The following is a 16,824-nucleotide window of genomic DNA, read 5'->3' as shown; positions in this document are numbered from 1 at the left end:
TTCTCTTTATACTTTAAATACTCCAGGAATGAATGCTACCAAGAAAGCTGCAAAATTGAAAGGTCTGAATGACAGCATTTAAAATTATCAAAATGTAACAATGTAAGAGGGCTGCAACTCAGTTGGATGACGTTCCCTATTTCCACTTTACAAATCTGGACACTTTAGGATGTGGCAACACTCTCTGCTATAATTAAATACAAAAAAAGCAGTTCCCTTTTATTAAGTTGAAACATTTCCCATGTATCTTTATAGTAATAAGAAGACAGACAGTAATATCCAATCTCAATTAACCAGTTGCCCACTATTGGGAGAAAGGTTATTAGGTGAACAGAAAACAACTTTAGGATCATGATTTTACTCATGGCAGAAAAAAACACTCCAAAAAACACTCCTTGCTCCAAAAGTGAAACGAAATACTAGCATAAAAAAAAAAAAAAAAGCATATAGGGATAAAAAAGTAACCCCAGGATACTAATCAAGCAAAACATTAAACCTAAGCTAAACCATCTATGCATTTAATAAATACATCTTTCACCTACAAGGTGGCTAACTTACCTGCAAAAGTTGTTTACATTTTTTATACTTTTCTGTTTTGTCAGCAATTTCTTTGGTCATTTCACAGATTTGCCCCTTTGTTACCATGTCAAAGTCGGTCTCAGCTACAAACAACGTGGAAAATGAGATTGTTAAAAAGTATTTTGCTTCTGTTTGGGATGATGTAACTTTTTGAAATGGATAGTGGTGATGGTAGCACAACATGGTGATATAATTAATGTCACTGAATTATACACATAAAAATGGTTAAAATGGTAAACTTTTTGTTGTATATATTTTACCACAATGCTTAATTTCATCACTGTCAAATCTTTGGTTACGTAAAGGTTAAAAAAAATTAGGACAAGTGAAAAACCTAGCGCTAATTCAAATTTTCACGTTATTCATTTATTCAGTGCCTCTCATCTGTTCTATAAGTTAATAAACAAAAAACAGATAAAAAAATATAACTTATCCTCCCACAGATACACTAATGAGATACTCTATTGGTCCAAAGTGGACAAGAAAAAAAAGAAACTCAAGTACAACAAACAGGGAATTTACAAGTTTTTCCCCCCACAGAACTGTTTAATAAAATACCAAAAATAAAATGCTTTAAAATGCCATAATTCAATGGACTATTACATAAAAATTCAATTTAGTTTTTTCCTATCTAGTCCAAATGAGTACTTAAAATCACCAGTTAATTTAACACTTGTAAATATTCTCAGAAAGGTAACACAAGTTCATACACACTGTGTATTCACCACATACATGACTTCATCTTACTTCCTTCTATTTACTACAATTATTTCACTTAACATGTAAGGATTTTTGTAAACTCTCTGGAACAAGGAAGTAGTGATAAATACAAATAATTTTTAAGGTAGGACACCCTGTACAAAAAGTCTAAAAGATTTTACCTGCAGAAGCAGTAGTAGCTGGGTCTGTGTTTATTGAGGCATCATTCACTTTCTGCTGACTTCCAATTTTCTTTGTGAGGACACTGTTATTATTCGCCTATTCAAAATGTTGATGATAAATTGTTAAAGGAGTCACTGAATGACTTCTTTCCTTCAGTGTAAATAATCATAAAAAGATATCCTGAAGAATCCACAAAGCTGCTACTGTCCAAAAAGCTAACAAAAACTAAAATGACACATATGACCTTACTAACCAACCTAAATATTATAAGTGAAAAATGTTTTATTTTGCTCTTACTTGTGAAATCATCAAAACAATAAACAAGTCATTCACATAAATCTCACTGTTGAACCCCTCACAGGTTTTCTACTACAAAGTCATAATATGCTTACAAGGGCCAAAATCTTTACATGTGGGTCAAACTTAAAATATAATGTTTTCTCACAAAAGGCTTCCTACTTTACAACATGCATTTCTTGCTTCTTTGATGGCCTTCTTTCAGATTTAAAAATATATATATATGATTGGCATCATATAATATATAAATAAAACTGTACAGGGAAAATTTGTTTACAAAGGAAATTGTGGTATCACCTTCAACTTCCCATTTTAAATGCTTCTTCTTCACTTCCAGGACTCCATTACACAGCAAGCTTTGTATTTAAGTACCAGAATGTAAAGGTCCACATTAAAACACGCTCATCAGAAGAATTTTCTTTTGCTTTATTACAAATATTTCCACCCACTCTCGAAGAGAATACAAAATAATTAGCTAACATTCTATAACTCTTACTAATTTAGTGCATTTGGATATGATGGAAGAATTCACTAATGACAACTGAGAAACCATCTGAGATGCTAGGGATGATGACTCAGGATGATTAATGGTGAACTCCACTGAGAACAGGCTTCCTTGTCACAGGAGGAATTCAATAATATGTACTGAGTTTTTAAATGCCAAAGACATTTACCAAGAACTTAAAGGAAAATGGTCTGGAAATGGGGGCTCGGGCTCCTGTTTTTTCCTGCTGCTGTCTTGCTTCCTTTGTCGGTCTCTAGCAAATAAAATTACAGATTTTGTTTTAAAAATTATCATTATAGTATTATGCCAAAGGCTTGAAATCAAGCAGAGGTAAATTATATTCAAAAGGTCAATATTTAAAATATCATAAATCTGGTTTGCAAACAAAAATACTGATGAAGAAAATATTTTACTATATATAAATTCAACAATACTTACTGACTGGTCTGAAAGTTTATTTATTTGTTTCTGGAGCCTCTGACATTCTTTAAATTTTTCTTTATAATGATCTGCCGCCATCTGAAGACGGAGTTTCAGATCTTCAACCTCTCTTCTCAGCTCATGTTCCAGTGTATCAGTCTTTTCCTAAAAGAGAAAAATACACTTCCTTTGAGAAAAAGGTAAAAACTTGTTACCTCAATGTAGCAGTGAATCCCAGCTTCATTTTACTTTTCTTTTCTTTTTGGCTTTTAATTTTTATGTGTGTTGGGGTTTTGGCTACAGAGCTACATTAGCCCTCCTAATAAATCCAAATGTATATTCTTAGAACTAAAATTTATTTTTAAAAACTTGAGAAAAATAATCCACTTTCTGAGCAGAAAGTATTACCCTCTTAAATAACCATAATAATGTTTTATGCAGCTAGTCAGTGAAAAACCCCAAGATAAGCAATATATATGACATCAAAAGTATAATTAAAAACAGAGCAGTTTTACTAACCATTAAGAATTTGCTAATAAAATTCTTTTAAAGCACATATTAATTTCAATCTAAGACTGTGCAATGACTAAACAAAATCAATGCAACTATAAAATTCTATGATCAGGAATCTATCCTGATTTAGTAGACATAACTCACTCTCTTTCTTAAGCTTATAGTGTCTTTTTCTCATGATCAAGATGGAAATTCAAAATTCATCTACTTTACCTGTTCTTTTTTCATAGCATTCAGTTGAAGTTCTGCCACTGTATCTGCTAACTGCTTTTTTACTTTCTCGTTTTCCAGACGTGCACTATGTAGATCTGCCATCGTCTTATCTCGTACATTTACAGCATCACTAAGCTCTTTAGCCAGAAAGACAACTTCTTGCCGAGTTGCCTGAACCTGTTCCTCTGCTTTACGAAGTTGCTCCTTTAAAACAAATGTATCTTCCTGAGGAAAAACAGATAAATACAATTGTAATTAAACCATTCAAATAAGAAACAAACTATTCTACTCACATAATTCAAGAGACCCAAAATTTTAAATTAAATATTGCTTTTCTATTCATGACTTAAAGTATACATCTTTGTTTTAGATTCTTCATATAACATAACAACCCACTGCATACCAAAAAAAAAAAAAAAACCCCAAGCCCATTGCCGTTGAGTCAATTCTGACTCACAGCGGCCCTCTAGGACAGAGTTGAACTGCCCTATAGGGTTTCCAAGGAGCTGCTGGTGGATTCAAACTGCCAGTTAGTGGCTGAGCTCTTAACTAACCACTGCACCACTAGGGCTGCACCCAATGCATAGAGAATCATTATTACAACTTTATACATGAGGAAATGGACACAGGAAATCAGGTGACATTATCTAATGCTTAAAGACCTGACCTGAGACTCAAATGAATCACCAGCTGGAAATATCGACTCTCATTTTTTTATGACTAACAATGAAAATAATTTCAAAAGTTTCTTTGTAACAACAAATATTTTGGTTAAAAGATGTTTCCTACTTTGTAACCTAAAAGACATCCCATATAATGTTAACCTACCTTTCCATACCATGAAACATATCGATATGCTAATAGCAAAGATTACATACCAAGAGAATGAAAACCAACTAGCACCCACTCAGCTGTTAACTGAAAGGTTAGCGGTTTAAACCCACTCATTAACTCTGCAGAGAAAGAATTATCAGTCTACTTCCGTAAAGATTACAGCCAAGAAAACCCTATGGGGCAGTACTACTCTGTCCTATAGGGTTGATATGAGACAAAATCGACTCAACAGCAACAGGTTTTTAATCTAGCCACCAGAGATTTATTATTTATTTAGTAGATTTATTATATTTTTACTTATTAATTAAAATTTTTTTGCTTTACTTATTGCTGAAACTATTGGTCCGTATGGCTAGACAGAGCACATGAATAAAATACGGTGATGTTTTGGAAATAAGGGTTCTCACAGTAGGAGAAGAAATATATAAACATGGAATAGAGGACAGTAAGGAAGAGACCTAAGTAAGGTACTGGATTTAAATTGGGAATATCAATATAAATTAAAGATTAAAAAAAGTCCACTGAAAGCAGAGAGAAGCAAGGACTCCCCCCAGTAGCCATAAGATCCAGTTCTTGGTTCTGAAATACTATTCCCTACCCTAAGAGTCAGGGCTCCTTGGAGAAATGATTAATTCCAGGCCCTGGGCAGAACCTGACCCTGAAAACAGTCTGCCAGAAAGCAAAGAAGTAGTCAAAGCATAATGGGGACACATCAACAGGACACTGAAGCTGACTTGAAAGTGTTCTCCTGGCTACATTTGGGACAATTTGGGTAAGAAAAAAATAATGATGATAAATAATACACTGACCAACAACAACAAAAAGAATCCGTAAGTCCACAGTGATATAAAAAAGGGGGTACAGGTCAACAAGGAGCCTCCTCGCTTCAGAAGAATGCTTACTAATAAATGCAGAAGAAATGGTAGAATTTTAAAAATCACCATTTGCAACCATTATTGTAATAGTTGATGCAGACAAGGCTCATCAAGAGATATTAAAACCGCTGGGTAAAAGGCTGTTTGGGAATAGGATGTTCACATGATCTCCAACTATTATCCCACAGAGGGAAAGGTACCTATATAATGAAGAAAATGGCAGACATAACTTTAAACAAGTGACCAAACTCAACATCATCAAGAATGGACAAACTGATATTATGTGACTTTTGATGTGACGACAATGGGATGTACAAAGCATCTCTCAGGAAAGTGAAGAGACAACCTACAAAATGGGAACAAATATTCGATAACCATATATCTGATAAGGGTTTAATATCCAGAATATATAAAGAACCCCTAATGCTCAACAACAAAAAGCAAACAACCCAATTAAAAAATGAGCAAGGGACTTGAATAGACATTTCTCCAAAGAAGATACACAAATGGCCAGTAAGTACATGAAAAGATACCCAATATCATTAGTCATGAGGGAAGTACAAATCAAAACCACAATAAGGTACCATTTTTACACCTACTGTTGTTTTTGTGTGCCACTGAGCCAACCCATAGCAACAAAAAATGGAAAATAAGAAGTGTTAGGGAGGACGTGGAGAAACTGAACACTCATACATTGCTGACAGGAATGTAAAATAGTGCAGCCACTGTGGAAAACAGCTTAGTGGTTCCTCAAAAAGCTAAACATGGTATTACAATATGAGCCAGAAATATCACCCCTACGTATATACCCAAAGATTTGAAAGCAGTGATTCAAATAAACACTTGTACACAAATGTTTCCTGCAGTATTATTCATAATAGCCAATAGGTAGAAGCAACCCAAGTGCCCATCAACAGATGAATGATAAACAAAATGTGGTATACATACAATGAAATATATTCAGCCATAGAGAAATTAAGTTCTGATACACGCTACAGACATGGATGAACCTTGAAAACATTATGCTACGTTAAATAAGGCAGACACAATAGGACGACTATCTTATCCCAATTTTATGAAATATCTAGAATATGCAAATGCAGAGAGACAAAAGTCTATTAGTGGTTACCAGAGGGTAGAGGGAGAGATAAACACGAAGTTTTTGCTTAAGGAGTTCTGAGTTTCTGTTTAGGGTGATGAAAAACTTTTAGAAATAGTGGTAATAGTTACACAATATGGTGAATGTAACTAATGTCACTGATTTGTATACATAAAAATGGTTAAAATGGCAAATGTTTTGTTATATATATTTGACTACAATAATTTTTTTTTTTAATCACCTAGGTCTTTTCTTGCCAAACATGTTTGACCTGAATCTAATCAGGACCAAACAACGAAGTCAGATTATAGAACATTCACTCAGATAACTAGCCAAATTCTTAAAAAATATTAACATCATAAATGACCAAAAAAAAAGCATACGGACACTATTCTAGATTAAAGCAGACTAAAAGCAAACAACAATCAAATAAATGTGTTATCTCTGATTACTACTGGATTAAAAAACTTAAAAGGTTATATAAGAACATATTTGGGACCATTTTAACATTGACTATATATAAGAATAATATATCAATATTAAATTTCTTAGGTGTGATAACCATATTGTGGTTATATAGAAGAACATAATTATTCACAGGAGCTAACATGCTGAAGTGTTTAGGGTGAAATGTCATAATGACTGTAGCTGAATTTCAAATGGTTCAAACACACACAAAAAAAGTATACAAATGGAGGATATAAAACAAAGATGGCAAAATATTTTAGGGTATATGGAAATTCATGGTTCTGCTGTTCCAATTTTTCTGTAGGTTTGAAAGTTTTCAAAAGAAAAAGTTAGGAAAATTATAAAAATAATCATATTGTATACATTCAACATAGACACATTTTATAATCTTCAAATATACATTACACAATACTACTTACCTTATTTGAAGTGGTAAGCAAAAAAGCTCTTTGAAGATTTTCCTTTTCAGTCAAACACAACTGCAGTCTACCAATCTCTTCTTTGAAATGTGCAATCATGTTTTCTTTGTTCCCATCTAAGTTCTTTAAAGTCTGGACCTCTGACACAAGCTTGGTATTCTCTATTTCTGTGTTCTTCAAATGTACCTGTAACAGCATTTGAAAATGTCAAGAATACTTTTTCTAACTCCACAACCTAACTACACAAAGTTTACAATGTCACTGTTTATCTCTAACCAAAAAATGACCATGTAAAGGGAAAACACATTCAAGTAGGAGTCAGGATAACCAAGTTCTATCAAATGACTGGGTAAGAGAACCCGACTTTCCCTTTTTATTTTTCATGGATATTAATTCTAAGTCCTAACAACATTACCTGATCTTTAAAGTCTTTTCATTTGATTCAATGATTTTAGTTTCTCTAAAAATGAAAAAGAATTTGGTTGTCCTTTTTGGGATATATTATGTTACAGGCAGACAGTAAACAAACCAGAAGGGGTACACTTTATAGAGTAATATTTTCAGCAATTCAATTTTTTACTTGTGAAAAGTACCATGTCATTTACTTCCTATGTGCCTAAAATTATATTTGTTTATTAACTCAAATACATTTGGCCATTACTGATGATTTGCTCATAACAAATATCAAATTCCATAAATGAATTTACAGCAAAACCTGCGAAAGCCAGAACCTATATAAGGCAGAAACCTGTCAAAGAAAAGAATACAAATATTTTCCACTAAAACAAGAGACAGGAAAACCAGTAAGCCTCCAACCTGTCAAAGGCAGAAATCTTGCAAGACCCAGAAAAATAAGGCAGGCCAACTGAGTTCCGGCTCTCACAGGTTTCACTGTATAAGAGTAGAGAGATCTAGTTTCAAACATCAAGGATGCTGCTTTGCTTAAGAGCTCTAGAGAGAAGTGAATTACATACTTACTGCATGTTATTCTTTAAAAAAATGTATGAAATGTTGAAAGACTAGTTCTTATCCACAGGGATACAATATAATTCCTAATTCTCTGAAGGAGCCCTGGTGGCACAGTAGTTAGAGGCGCTTGGCTGCTAACCAAAAGGTCAGCGGTTCGAACCCACCAGCCACTCTTCAGAAGAAAGATGTGGCAGTCCGTTGCCACTAAGATTTACAGTCTCGGAAAACCCACAAGGCAGTTCTACTCTGTCCTATAGAGTTGCTATGAGTAAGAATCGACTCAACAGCAGTGCTTTTTTTGGTTTAATTCTCTGAAGGCTTAAGCTTAACTTTTAAAACACTACCTAATTTTCATAATCATCAGCTCATGAAAGTGTTTTAACAATCCCTCTAAAATCTTATTATCTAGTAGGGGCTACAGCAGAGAAATGAGAAGTATCTCCCTGGTTATTCATGTGAACAATTTATAATGGAAAGTATGTTCCTGGGGTAATGGAAAAATGGAATGTCTTATCACACTGGATAAATGGCATCTCACTGCCAAAACAAAAGTCCTCAGGGAAGAGTTTTATTTCCAATTTTCAGGTATAGAGCATATACACATAATGAAACGTTGTCCAGAACACCAAGAGCGGGGGTTGGGATGGGGGTGTGCAAATGGAAAATTCAATGTCACTTGGATCCCAACTGCCGATGCCTAGAGAGAACTGGAGATATTAACACACTATGAAAGAATAAATCCCTAAGACACACTCATTCTTTACATTGCCTTCCTTCCCCCTGCCAAGTCTTTGGCAAAGGATTCATAATCATTCAGGTGTACAACAGAGAAACAGAAAAAGTGTTTAGAGAAAGTGAAAAAAAACAAAGAGTATAAGGAATAATTAATTTACAAGAGTAAAGAAAAAATAAATACTGGACATGCCTAAAATGTGCTTGCCAACCCTCTGTAAAACACTGCAAAGTCCTATTCTCAGGATAGAAGAAAAGGCAGGGAGGAAATGAGGCAGCTTCAGGGATAGGTTTTCCTTTTCCCAAGCTAAGTCATCCTAGTTATCATTACACAGCATCGGTTTAGTTAGGACCTTCCTAAACCCTTTCCGATAATAAAGAGAATATCTTATGAATTCATGTGATTTGCTGTTGAATTAATATTTAAAGACACAGACATTCTATTTAAATTACTATCTCTCACAGTAACTAACAGAAAAAACAACACAGAAAGTACTTAACTATTCACAGAGAAACACTGCCCAATCTTAAGTCTGACAATACTAAAACATAGTTTAACTGGAATTCATAGTAATGTTAAATAAAAAATTACTACAGATGCCATATTTTCACTCAGTTAAAAAGCTTTATCCCAAAAAACCAAACCCACTGCCATCGACTCAATTCCGAATCATAGCGACCCCAGACGGTTTCCAAGGCTGTAAATTTCTACAGAAGCAGGCTGCCATATCTTTCTCCCACAAAGCCACTGGTGGTTTTGAACCACCAACCTTTCAGTTAGCAGTTGGCTGCTTTAACCACTGTGCCACCAGAGCTCCTTAAAAAGCTTTAAAACTAAAAAAACCAAAGACAATTGCATTTGAAGGTATTTTGCAAAAAACAATTCTATGAAGTGGTAATCCAACTGCATCAATTCTTTCTCTACACATCTGTATTATCTTCCTTTTTTCATAAAATCCTGGCTGAAATCAAACAACATTCTGGCACTTTTTCTTAAAGAATCCAATCATAAAATCCTCCGCCAGTGAAAGCTTCACTGTCTTTCCTTCTGTTTTGGGAATGATTTCTTAAATTAAAAACATGCTCTGGAGATGAACTGTTCCAAGCAGCAGAATGGGTATAATCCATGACGTACAGAATGTCCAAACCCATGTTCTGCTCGGAGGTGCGTGGTGGGTTCAATGATACTGTAAATTTTTATCTGGAGAACTAACGCCAAAAAAACAAAAAAGAAAAACTCACTGATAATGTAACAGACCATATGCTAATTTCTTACTGCAAAATTATGACTCTCAAGTAGTGTAGTGTGATGAATTACTTAGCATGGCCTTTCTCACCATGGTCTTATAACACCCACCCAAGTGATTGGGTGGGACTACGCAAATAAGATAATTGTGGCCCACCGAGGGGACTGGCCAGTTTTGCCAGAAAAAAGAGAGCCAATTCCAGAGCAAAGAGAAGAGCCCACCACCACCAAGACAGGAGAGACCTGAAGGAGATGGCATAGCGGGCTTCGCAGCCCACGGAACGAGAAAGCTGAGTGCCTTCAGGCAGAGACTGAGGGCCAGGAATTTGGGACTTGCCAGCCTCCACAACCCCGTGAGCCATTTATACAGTTCATGAGTTCTATGAGAGTAGGTGATGTTAGAGATGATGGAATGCTACGGCAGCTTGGAAAAGTTAGATATTTGGGGCATTTTTAATCTCCACCTCATAGGAACCAGCTTTGTGCTGATCCTTGTAAAAGACATTTATTTAAGTAGTGAATATGACAGAGTTTTATGTTTTTAACTTTAATCAAATATATAACATGATATATAAATGAGCAAAGGAGCCCTGGTGACAGTGGTTAAAGCAATCAACCGCTAACCGAAACGTCCGCAGTTCGAAATGACCAGAGACTCCACGGGAGTGAGTATTGTCCTTTCCCAGTCCAGTCAAGAGACTGAGTCTATTCAAGTAATACTGACTTAACTCAGAATGTTCTTGAAATTCCTGATCTGGAACTGCCGTCAGGGACTGATTATGAGCCACTTAAGAAAACGTCTCAATTTGCAGCCACAACGTTATCAACAATTAAGCTTACACCCCTATTTCCAGAATTGGGAAGGGGAAGGAAAGGGAAGGAGAGGAAAGGAGGGCTAGGAAATAGGGTAGGGGGAAAGGGGGAGGGACAGAGAAAGAACAAACTCCGCAAGACGAGGATTTATTAGTAGTGGGGATTTTTTTTTTTAAATGATAGCCTCTGAAGATTATTCCCAAAGTCAAGTTCTAAAATGGGCTGATCATCATGAAATAAGTTAACGCTTTCCCCTAAGGTATATATGTTCTTAAAAGGTAAAAATAACTGGTTCCATAAATCCTGATAAATGGGTATCTTATCATTAAATTACTATGATTTATTATATAGTATCTTCTAATCATCTATTAAAAAAAAATCATCTATAATATCAGTAAATTAATTTCCTGCAAACTAACTTTTAGGGACTGAATACATGCTGTGGTGGTTTTAAAACCTGTCCACAAATGTTTTGATACTTACTTCAAGAAGTGGAGCCTAATTCCCCTCTACTTGAGTGCAGCAGGGACTTAATGACTCGCTTCTAACAAATAAAGTAGAAGTGCCTGTGTGCTACTTTGGAAACTAGGTTATAAAAAGCACTGTTGACTTCCTCTTCTCTCCATCTTGGATTGCTTGCACTGTGGGGAAGTTAGCTGCAATGGTGCAGGGACATTCAAGCAGCCTGTGAAGAAGCCACACTGTAAAGAACCAAGGGACCTCTTGCCAAAAGCCACATGAGAGAGCCATCTTGAAAGCAGACCCTTCAGATCCAACCAAGCCTTTGCTGATTGCAGCCCCTGCCAACATCCTGACTGCAACCACTTAAGAGATCCAGAGCCAGAACCACTCATCTAAGCTCCCAAATTCCTGTTTCACAGTCACAAAGTTTGGGGCTAATTTGTTACACAGCAACAAACAACTAATACAATTGGAGAGTAAGTTACCTTATAAAGTTCTTTCTCATCCTTTTCTGTCTTCAACTGACTTTCAAGTTGTTCTCTTTCATGTTGTGCCTTCCTAAGCTTGTCTTTTAAGCTGAGTAAAGATAAAGTAATGTTAATTAAAAAAAAAAACTTCAATAAAACATTTTTTTAGATATTAAAGTTATTTTTTAAAAGCATCAGAAATACCTATCTAGTTCTGTTTCTTTTTCAATTGCTTTATGTGTCACTGACACAATATCTTCTTCAAGTTGGAGAGCTTTGGATGCAACATCACTGTATCTCTTCTTAAACTCTTCATTTTCCGTTTTTAAACTTTGTGATACTTCAATAAGACCCTTAGAAACAACAAAAGGTGTTTTGAGAAACATAAAACAGCAGTTACTTTCTCAAATTTGCATATCTTTAAGAAATCTAAGTATTCTAAAACTTTTAATCTGACATTTGTCCCCTCTAAAATTTATAAGCTAAGACTACAAACTAAACCTGAAATTATGAACACATATTCAACTTTTCACATATATTTATTTCCAGACATTTCATGCACCCTGTTAATTTCAATAACTTCTCCACCAGAGGGCAGGCAACAAAAGTGAGAAAAAATATAAATTAGTAGATTTTGTTTTTTTTTTTTACATACAGCTACAGCTTTTCAATGATACCCTAATGACAAATCAGATTTCACATTACACTATCAAGGTTAACTACTGCTTCTACTAGCACAGACCACTAAGTGCCACTGGTAATTATGCCACGGTACAAAGTTAAGAGAAACACCTAATTTGATTTATTATATAGTATCTGCCAGTGTGACTCACAAGACTCGAATATTCAAAAATAATGAAAAAAATATAAGAGGTAATAAATGTATAAATAAAACATATTTCTATTTAATAAACATCCCACTTTAGACAGATAATTTTAAAAGTTTAAGAAATTTTTATTAAATGAATTAAGACAATTAGGGACCTCATGAGAACCTGACGGAGTTCCTTCCCAAGCCTCTGTTTTACGATCTGTAAAATGGAGATAATAAGGCCTAGTTCATAAAATTATGAGACTCAAATGTAACAATGTATACAGAAGTACTTTGTTATGAAAAGCTATACATTAAAAGAATTGTTAAACTACTCTTGTTAAAAAATAATTTTAAAATTTCCCATTTAAAAAGTACCACCCACCCACCAAACAAAAACTAAAGAAAATTACCACTCTGCCAATTTAGTATTTATAAAGTCACTTTGATTTGCAAAAGTTAACTCAGTCAAACTTTTTACTTCGAGGTGAAATTTCATTTTAAGACTCTTGCTAGGATATTAAAATTCTATGCTGTACCTACATTTCCATTAAAAAACTATCCCAATAACAGATCCACTCAATTGGTTTTACTTCTGCTCAAAACAAATGTTTCACCATACTGAATTTGCAAACACTAATCAAAGACTGTTATATAAAACTGTCATAGACTGAATTATGTCCCCCAAAAAATATGTATAACAATTTGTCTGGGCCATCATTTCCGGTATTGTGTGATTTTCCTGTATGTTGTAAATCCTTCCTCTAGGATGTTAATGAGGGAGGAAGGGCAGCAGTTGTGTCAGTGAGGCAGGACTCAGTCTATAAGACTGGATTGTGTCTTGATGCAATCTCTTGAGATATAAAAGAAAGAAGCGACCAGAGAGACTGGGGACCTCATACCACTGAGAAAGCAGCACAAGGATCACAGTGCATCCTTTGGACACAGGATCCCTATGCCTGAGAAGCTCCTTGACCAGGGGAAGATTGAGGACAAGGACCTTCCTCCAGAGCCCACAGAGAAAGCTGTCCCCGGAACTGACACCCTGAATTTGGACTTTTAGCCTATTGTACCACGAGGAAATATATTCCTCTGTTAAAGCCATCCACTTGTATTTCTGTTATAGCAGCACTAGACAACTAAGACAAAAACTAAATGTTTTTCTGGTTTCAATGCCACAGTGCCAAAGAAACTAAATAATATTTATTCCTTTTACTAGAATTTTTGTCAATATATAATGATTCCTATAAAATTTGACACTTCTTCCATATTTGTCTTTTTGATTTATAAAGACAGCCGGAGAGATTTGCAAGTTGTATTATTTTTTACTTTTAGTTTAATCAAATGCTGTCTTGTTACTGCCAATAAGCTACAAAATTAATTCAAGATTTTCTCCCTAGGACAAAGACTAGTTTGCCTAGAGTCAGAGACTACATAGTTTCTGATTCTGTAATTAATGCAGTACAATGATGGGTAAAAAACATTCCAAGAAATGCACAGGGGAAAAAAAAAACTACTGAAAATTTGTAAGCAACTGAATGCAAAACATGAAGTAACTCCTCTATCTATACGTCAGTTAACTACACAGTGAATCATAAACTAATTCTGACTATAACTTGCAAGTCTTAGAATCTTTTTTGGATACACTGAGGTGACCCATAAAGACACCTAAGGACGCCTCAGCATGCGAGCCTATTTGCAAAAGGCGTAAAAATGCTAAAAAACCAAAAACCAAACCCAGTGCCGTCGAGTTGATTCCAACTCATAGCGGCCCTATAGGACAGAATAGAACAGCCCCATAGAGTTTCCAAAGAGCACCTGGCAGATCTGAACTGCCGACCCTTTGGTTAGCAGCCGTACCACTTAACCACTATGCCACCAGGGTTTCCTAAAAATGCTAAAGTCGGAATAATTCTTCAGGCTCTGCTTCTCATCTCTGAGGTAAGCATAAGCATCTTCAATGGGGTTAAGTCTTTCTTAGCATCAAAACAGCATCAATGCCCTTAAGTGAACGTACTAACAACTAGGAATCATGATTTCTTTTAAAAGAAATAACTTTAAAAGAAACTAAAATCTACAATACGATCTTTGAAGAACACTTGAAATTTCTGATATTCATTCATTTGGGAGCCATTTGCAAATAATGCCAAAAGGACGTAATTCTAATACTGAAACAGAAAAACTTAAAATAATTAACATTGTATATCAAGACATGAACAATCACAAAAATTCGGACAAATGGAAAGGAAGAGATTTGGGCATATTTCAGATTCATTCAGGGCACTTCTTACCCTCATCCTGAGTTGAAAAATCACTGCTACCATGAGCCACTATTACCAATTCTCACATGTCATAACCCTCAGATGAGAAGAGCTGATAAAAAGGCTGTAACCACTCATCAATGTGGCTAAACAGGCACTAAAAGTATTAAGAACAGCAACACATTCATTCCCATGCTAAAAAAAAAAAAACCCAATTCTAATTACAAGTGACTACATCTGAAAAAATCAGATACACTTTCACTGAACAATTACCTAGGGAAAAAACTATGGTATTCTGGATTCATAAGGTATATAGGGTAAAATTTAGTCAATTGGTATCTAAATATTCTCCCTAGCAGATGACTGGCTAGAAAAATTGTTACTTATGGAAATTACTAGTCAGATTTTAAAATGAATCTTGCTCATCTGATTTAATCTGGCTTTTCTCAAATACCTTGCTTCTTGAAATCAACTAAAAATATCGAGCTACATATAAATACATCTTCTCTGTTGTTTCTACAACTCCAGGACACAAACACATATCCGGTAACAATATACAATAATAAGCTGTCTTTATGGCATTAAAACAGTGAGCTAAGAAGCAAAACAAATAAAAATAACTAGATAATTGTTTCATTAACACTGCTATTGTTGTTGTTAGGTGCCCTCAAGTCAGTTCCGACTCATACAGCAACCCTATGTACAACAGAACGGAACACTGCCCAGTCCTGCGCCACCCTCAAACTCATTGTTATGCTTGAGCCCATTGTTGTGGCCAGTGTCAATCCATCTCCTTGAGGGTCTTCCTCTTTTTCGATGACCCTCTACTCTACCAAGCATGATGACCTTCTCCAGGGACTGGTCCCTCCTGATAACATGTCCAAAGTATATGAGACGTAACAGTCTCACTATCTTTGCTTCTAAGGAGCATTCTGGTTGTACTTCTTCCAAAACAGATCTGTTCGTTCTTTTGGCAGCCAACGGTATATTCAATATTCTTCATCAGCACCATAATTCAAAGGTGTCAATTCTTCTTCGATCTTCCTTATTCTTTGTCCAGCTTTCGCACCCATATGAGGCAACTGTAAACAATGGCTTGGCCCAGGTGCAGCTTAGTCTTCAAGGTGACATCTTTGCTTTTAAGGCTCTAAAGAGGTCTTTTGCAGCAGATCTGCCCAATGCAACACATCATTTGATTTCTTGGCTGCTACTTCCGTGGGTGTTAACTTTAGATCCAAGTAAAATGAAATCCTTGACAACTTCAATCTTCTCTCCAGTTTATCACGATGTTGCTTATTGGTCCAGTTGTGAGGATTTTTGTTTTATGTCGAGGTGTAATCCAGCTTGAATTTCTGGCAGTTCCTTGTCAGTACTCTGCTGCAGCTGCTTTTGAATGTCCTTCAGCAAAATTTTGCTTGCCTGTGATATTAATGATGTTGTTTGATAATCTCCACGTTCCGTTGGATCACTTTTATTTGAAATAGGCATAAACATGGATCTCTTCCAGTCAGTTGGTCAGGTAGCTGTCTTCCAAATTTCTTGGCATAGATAAGTGAGCATTTCCAGCGCTGCAACCATTTGTTGAAACATCTCAATTTGTATTCTGTCAATTCCTGAGCCTTGTTTTTCATCAGTGCCTTCAGTGCAGCTTGTACCTCTTCCTACTGTACCATCAGTTCCTGATCATATACTACCACCTGAAACGGTTGAATATCGACCAATTCTTTTTGGTACAGTGACTCTGTGTATTCCTTCCATCTTTTGGATGCTTCCTGCATCGTTTAACATTTTCCCCATAGAATCCTTCAAAACTGCAACTCGAGGTTTGAATTTTTTCTTCAGTTTTTTCAGCTTGAGAAATGCCAAGCATGCTTTTCCCCTTTGGTTTTCTAACTCTAGGCCTTGGCACACATCATTATGATACTTTGTCTTCTTGAGCCACCCTTTGAAATCTTCTGT

General features: G+C 35.4%; 1 protein-coding gene across 5 annotated transcripts in view; it reads right to left on the bottom strand.

The window, feature by feature from the left end:
* TAX1BP1 (Tax1 binding protein 1) overlaps window positions 1–16,824 on the bottom strand; it is a 94,808-nt gene that overhangs the window by 44,245 nt on the left and 33,739 nt on the right. For 3 of the 5 annotated variants that reach the window (XM_049893325.1, XM_049893324.1, XM_049893326.1), the window contains exons 6-13: window positions 11,998–12,146; window positions 11,812–11,902; window positions 7,105–7,290; window positions 3,410–3,634; window positions 2,702–2,848; window positions 2,433–2,516; window positions 1,461–1,557; window positions 559–662 (exon numbers count right to left, since the gene is read on the bottom strand). In XM_049893325.1, coding sequence (XP_049749282.1) covers window positions 559–662; window positions 1,461–1,557; window positions 2,433–2,516; window positions 2,702–2,848; window positions 3,410–3,634; window positions 7,105–7,290; window positions 11,812–11,902; window positions 11,998–12,146 — 1,083 coding nt within the window. The remainder of the gene's footprint in view (window positions 1–558; window positions 663–1,460; window positions 1,558–2,432; window positions 2,517–2,701; window positions 2,849–3,409; window positions 3,635–7,104; window positions 7,291–11,811; window positions 11,903–11,997; window positions 12,147–16,824) is intronic. The other 2 variants (XM_049893327.1, XM_049893328.1) reach the window with 1 other exon arrangement.

This window comes from Elephas maximus, chromosome 8, assembly GCF_024166365.1.
Source record: "Elephas maximus indicus isolate mEleMax1 chromosome 8, mEleMax1 primary haplotype, whole genome shotgun sequence".
Taxonomy (NCBI): Eukaryota; Metazoa; Chordata; class Mammalia; order Proboscidea; family Elephantidae; genus Elephas; species Elephas maximus.
This window is presented reverse-complemented; position numbering and strand designations above follow the sequence as displayed.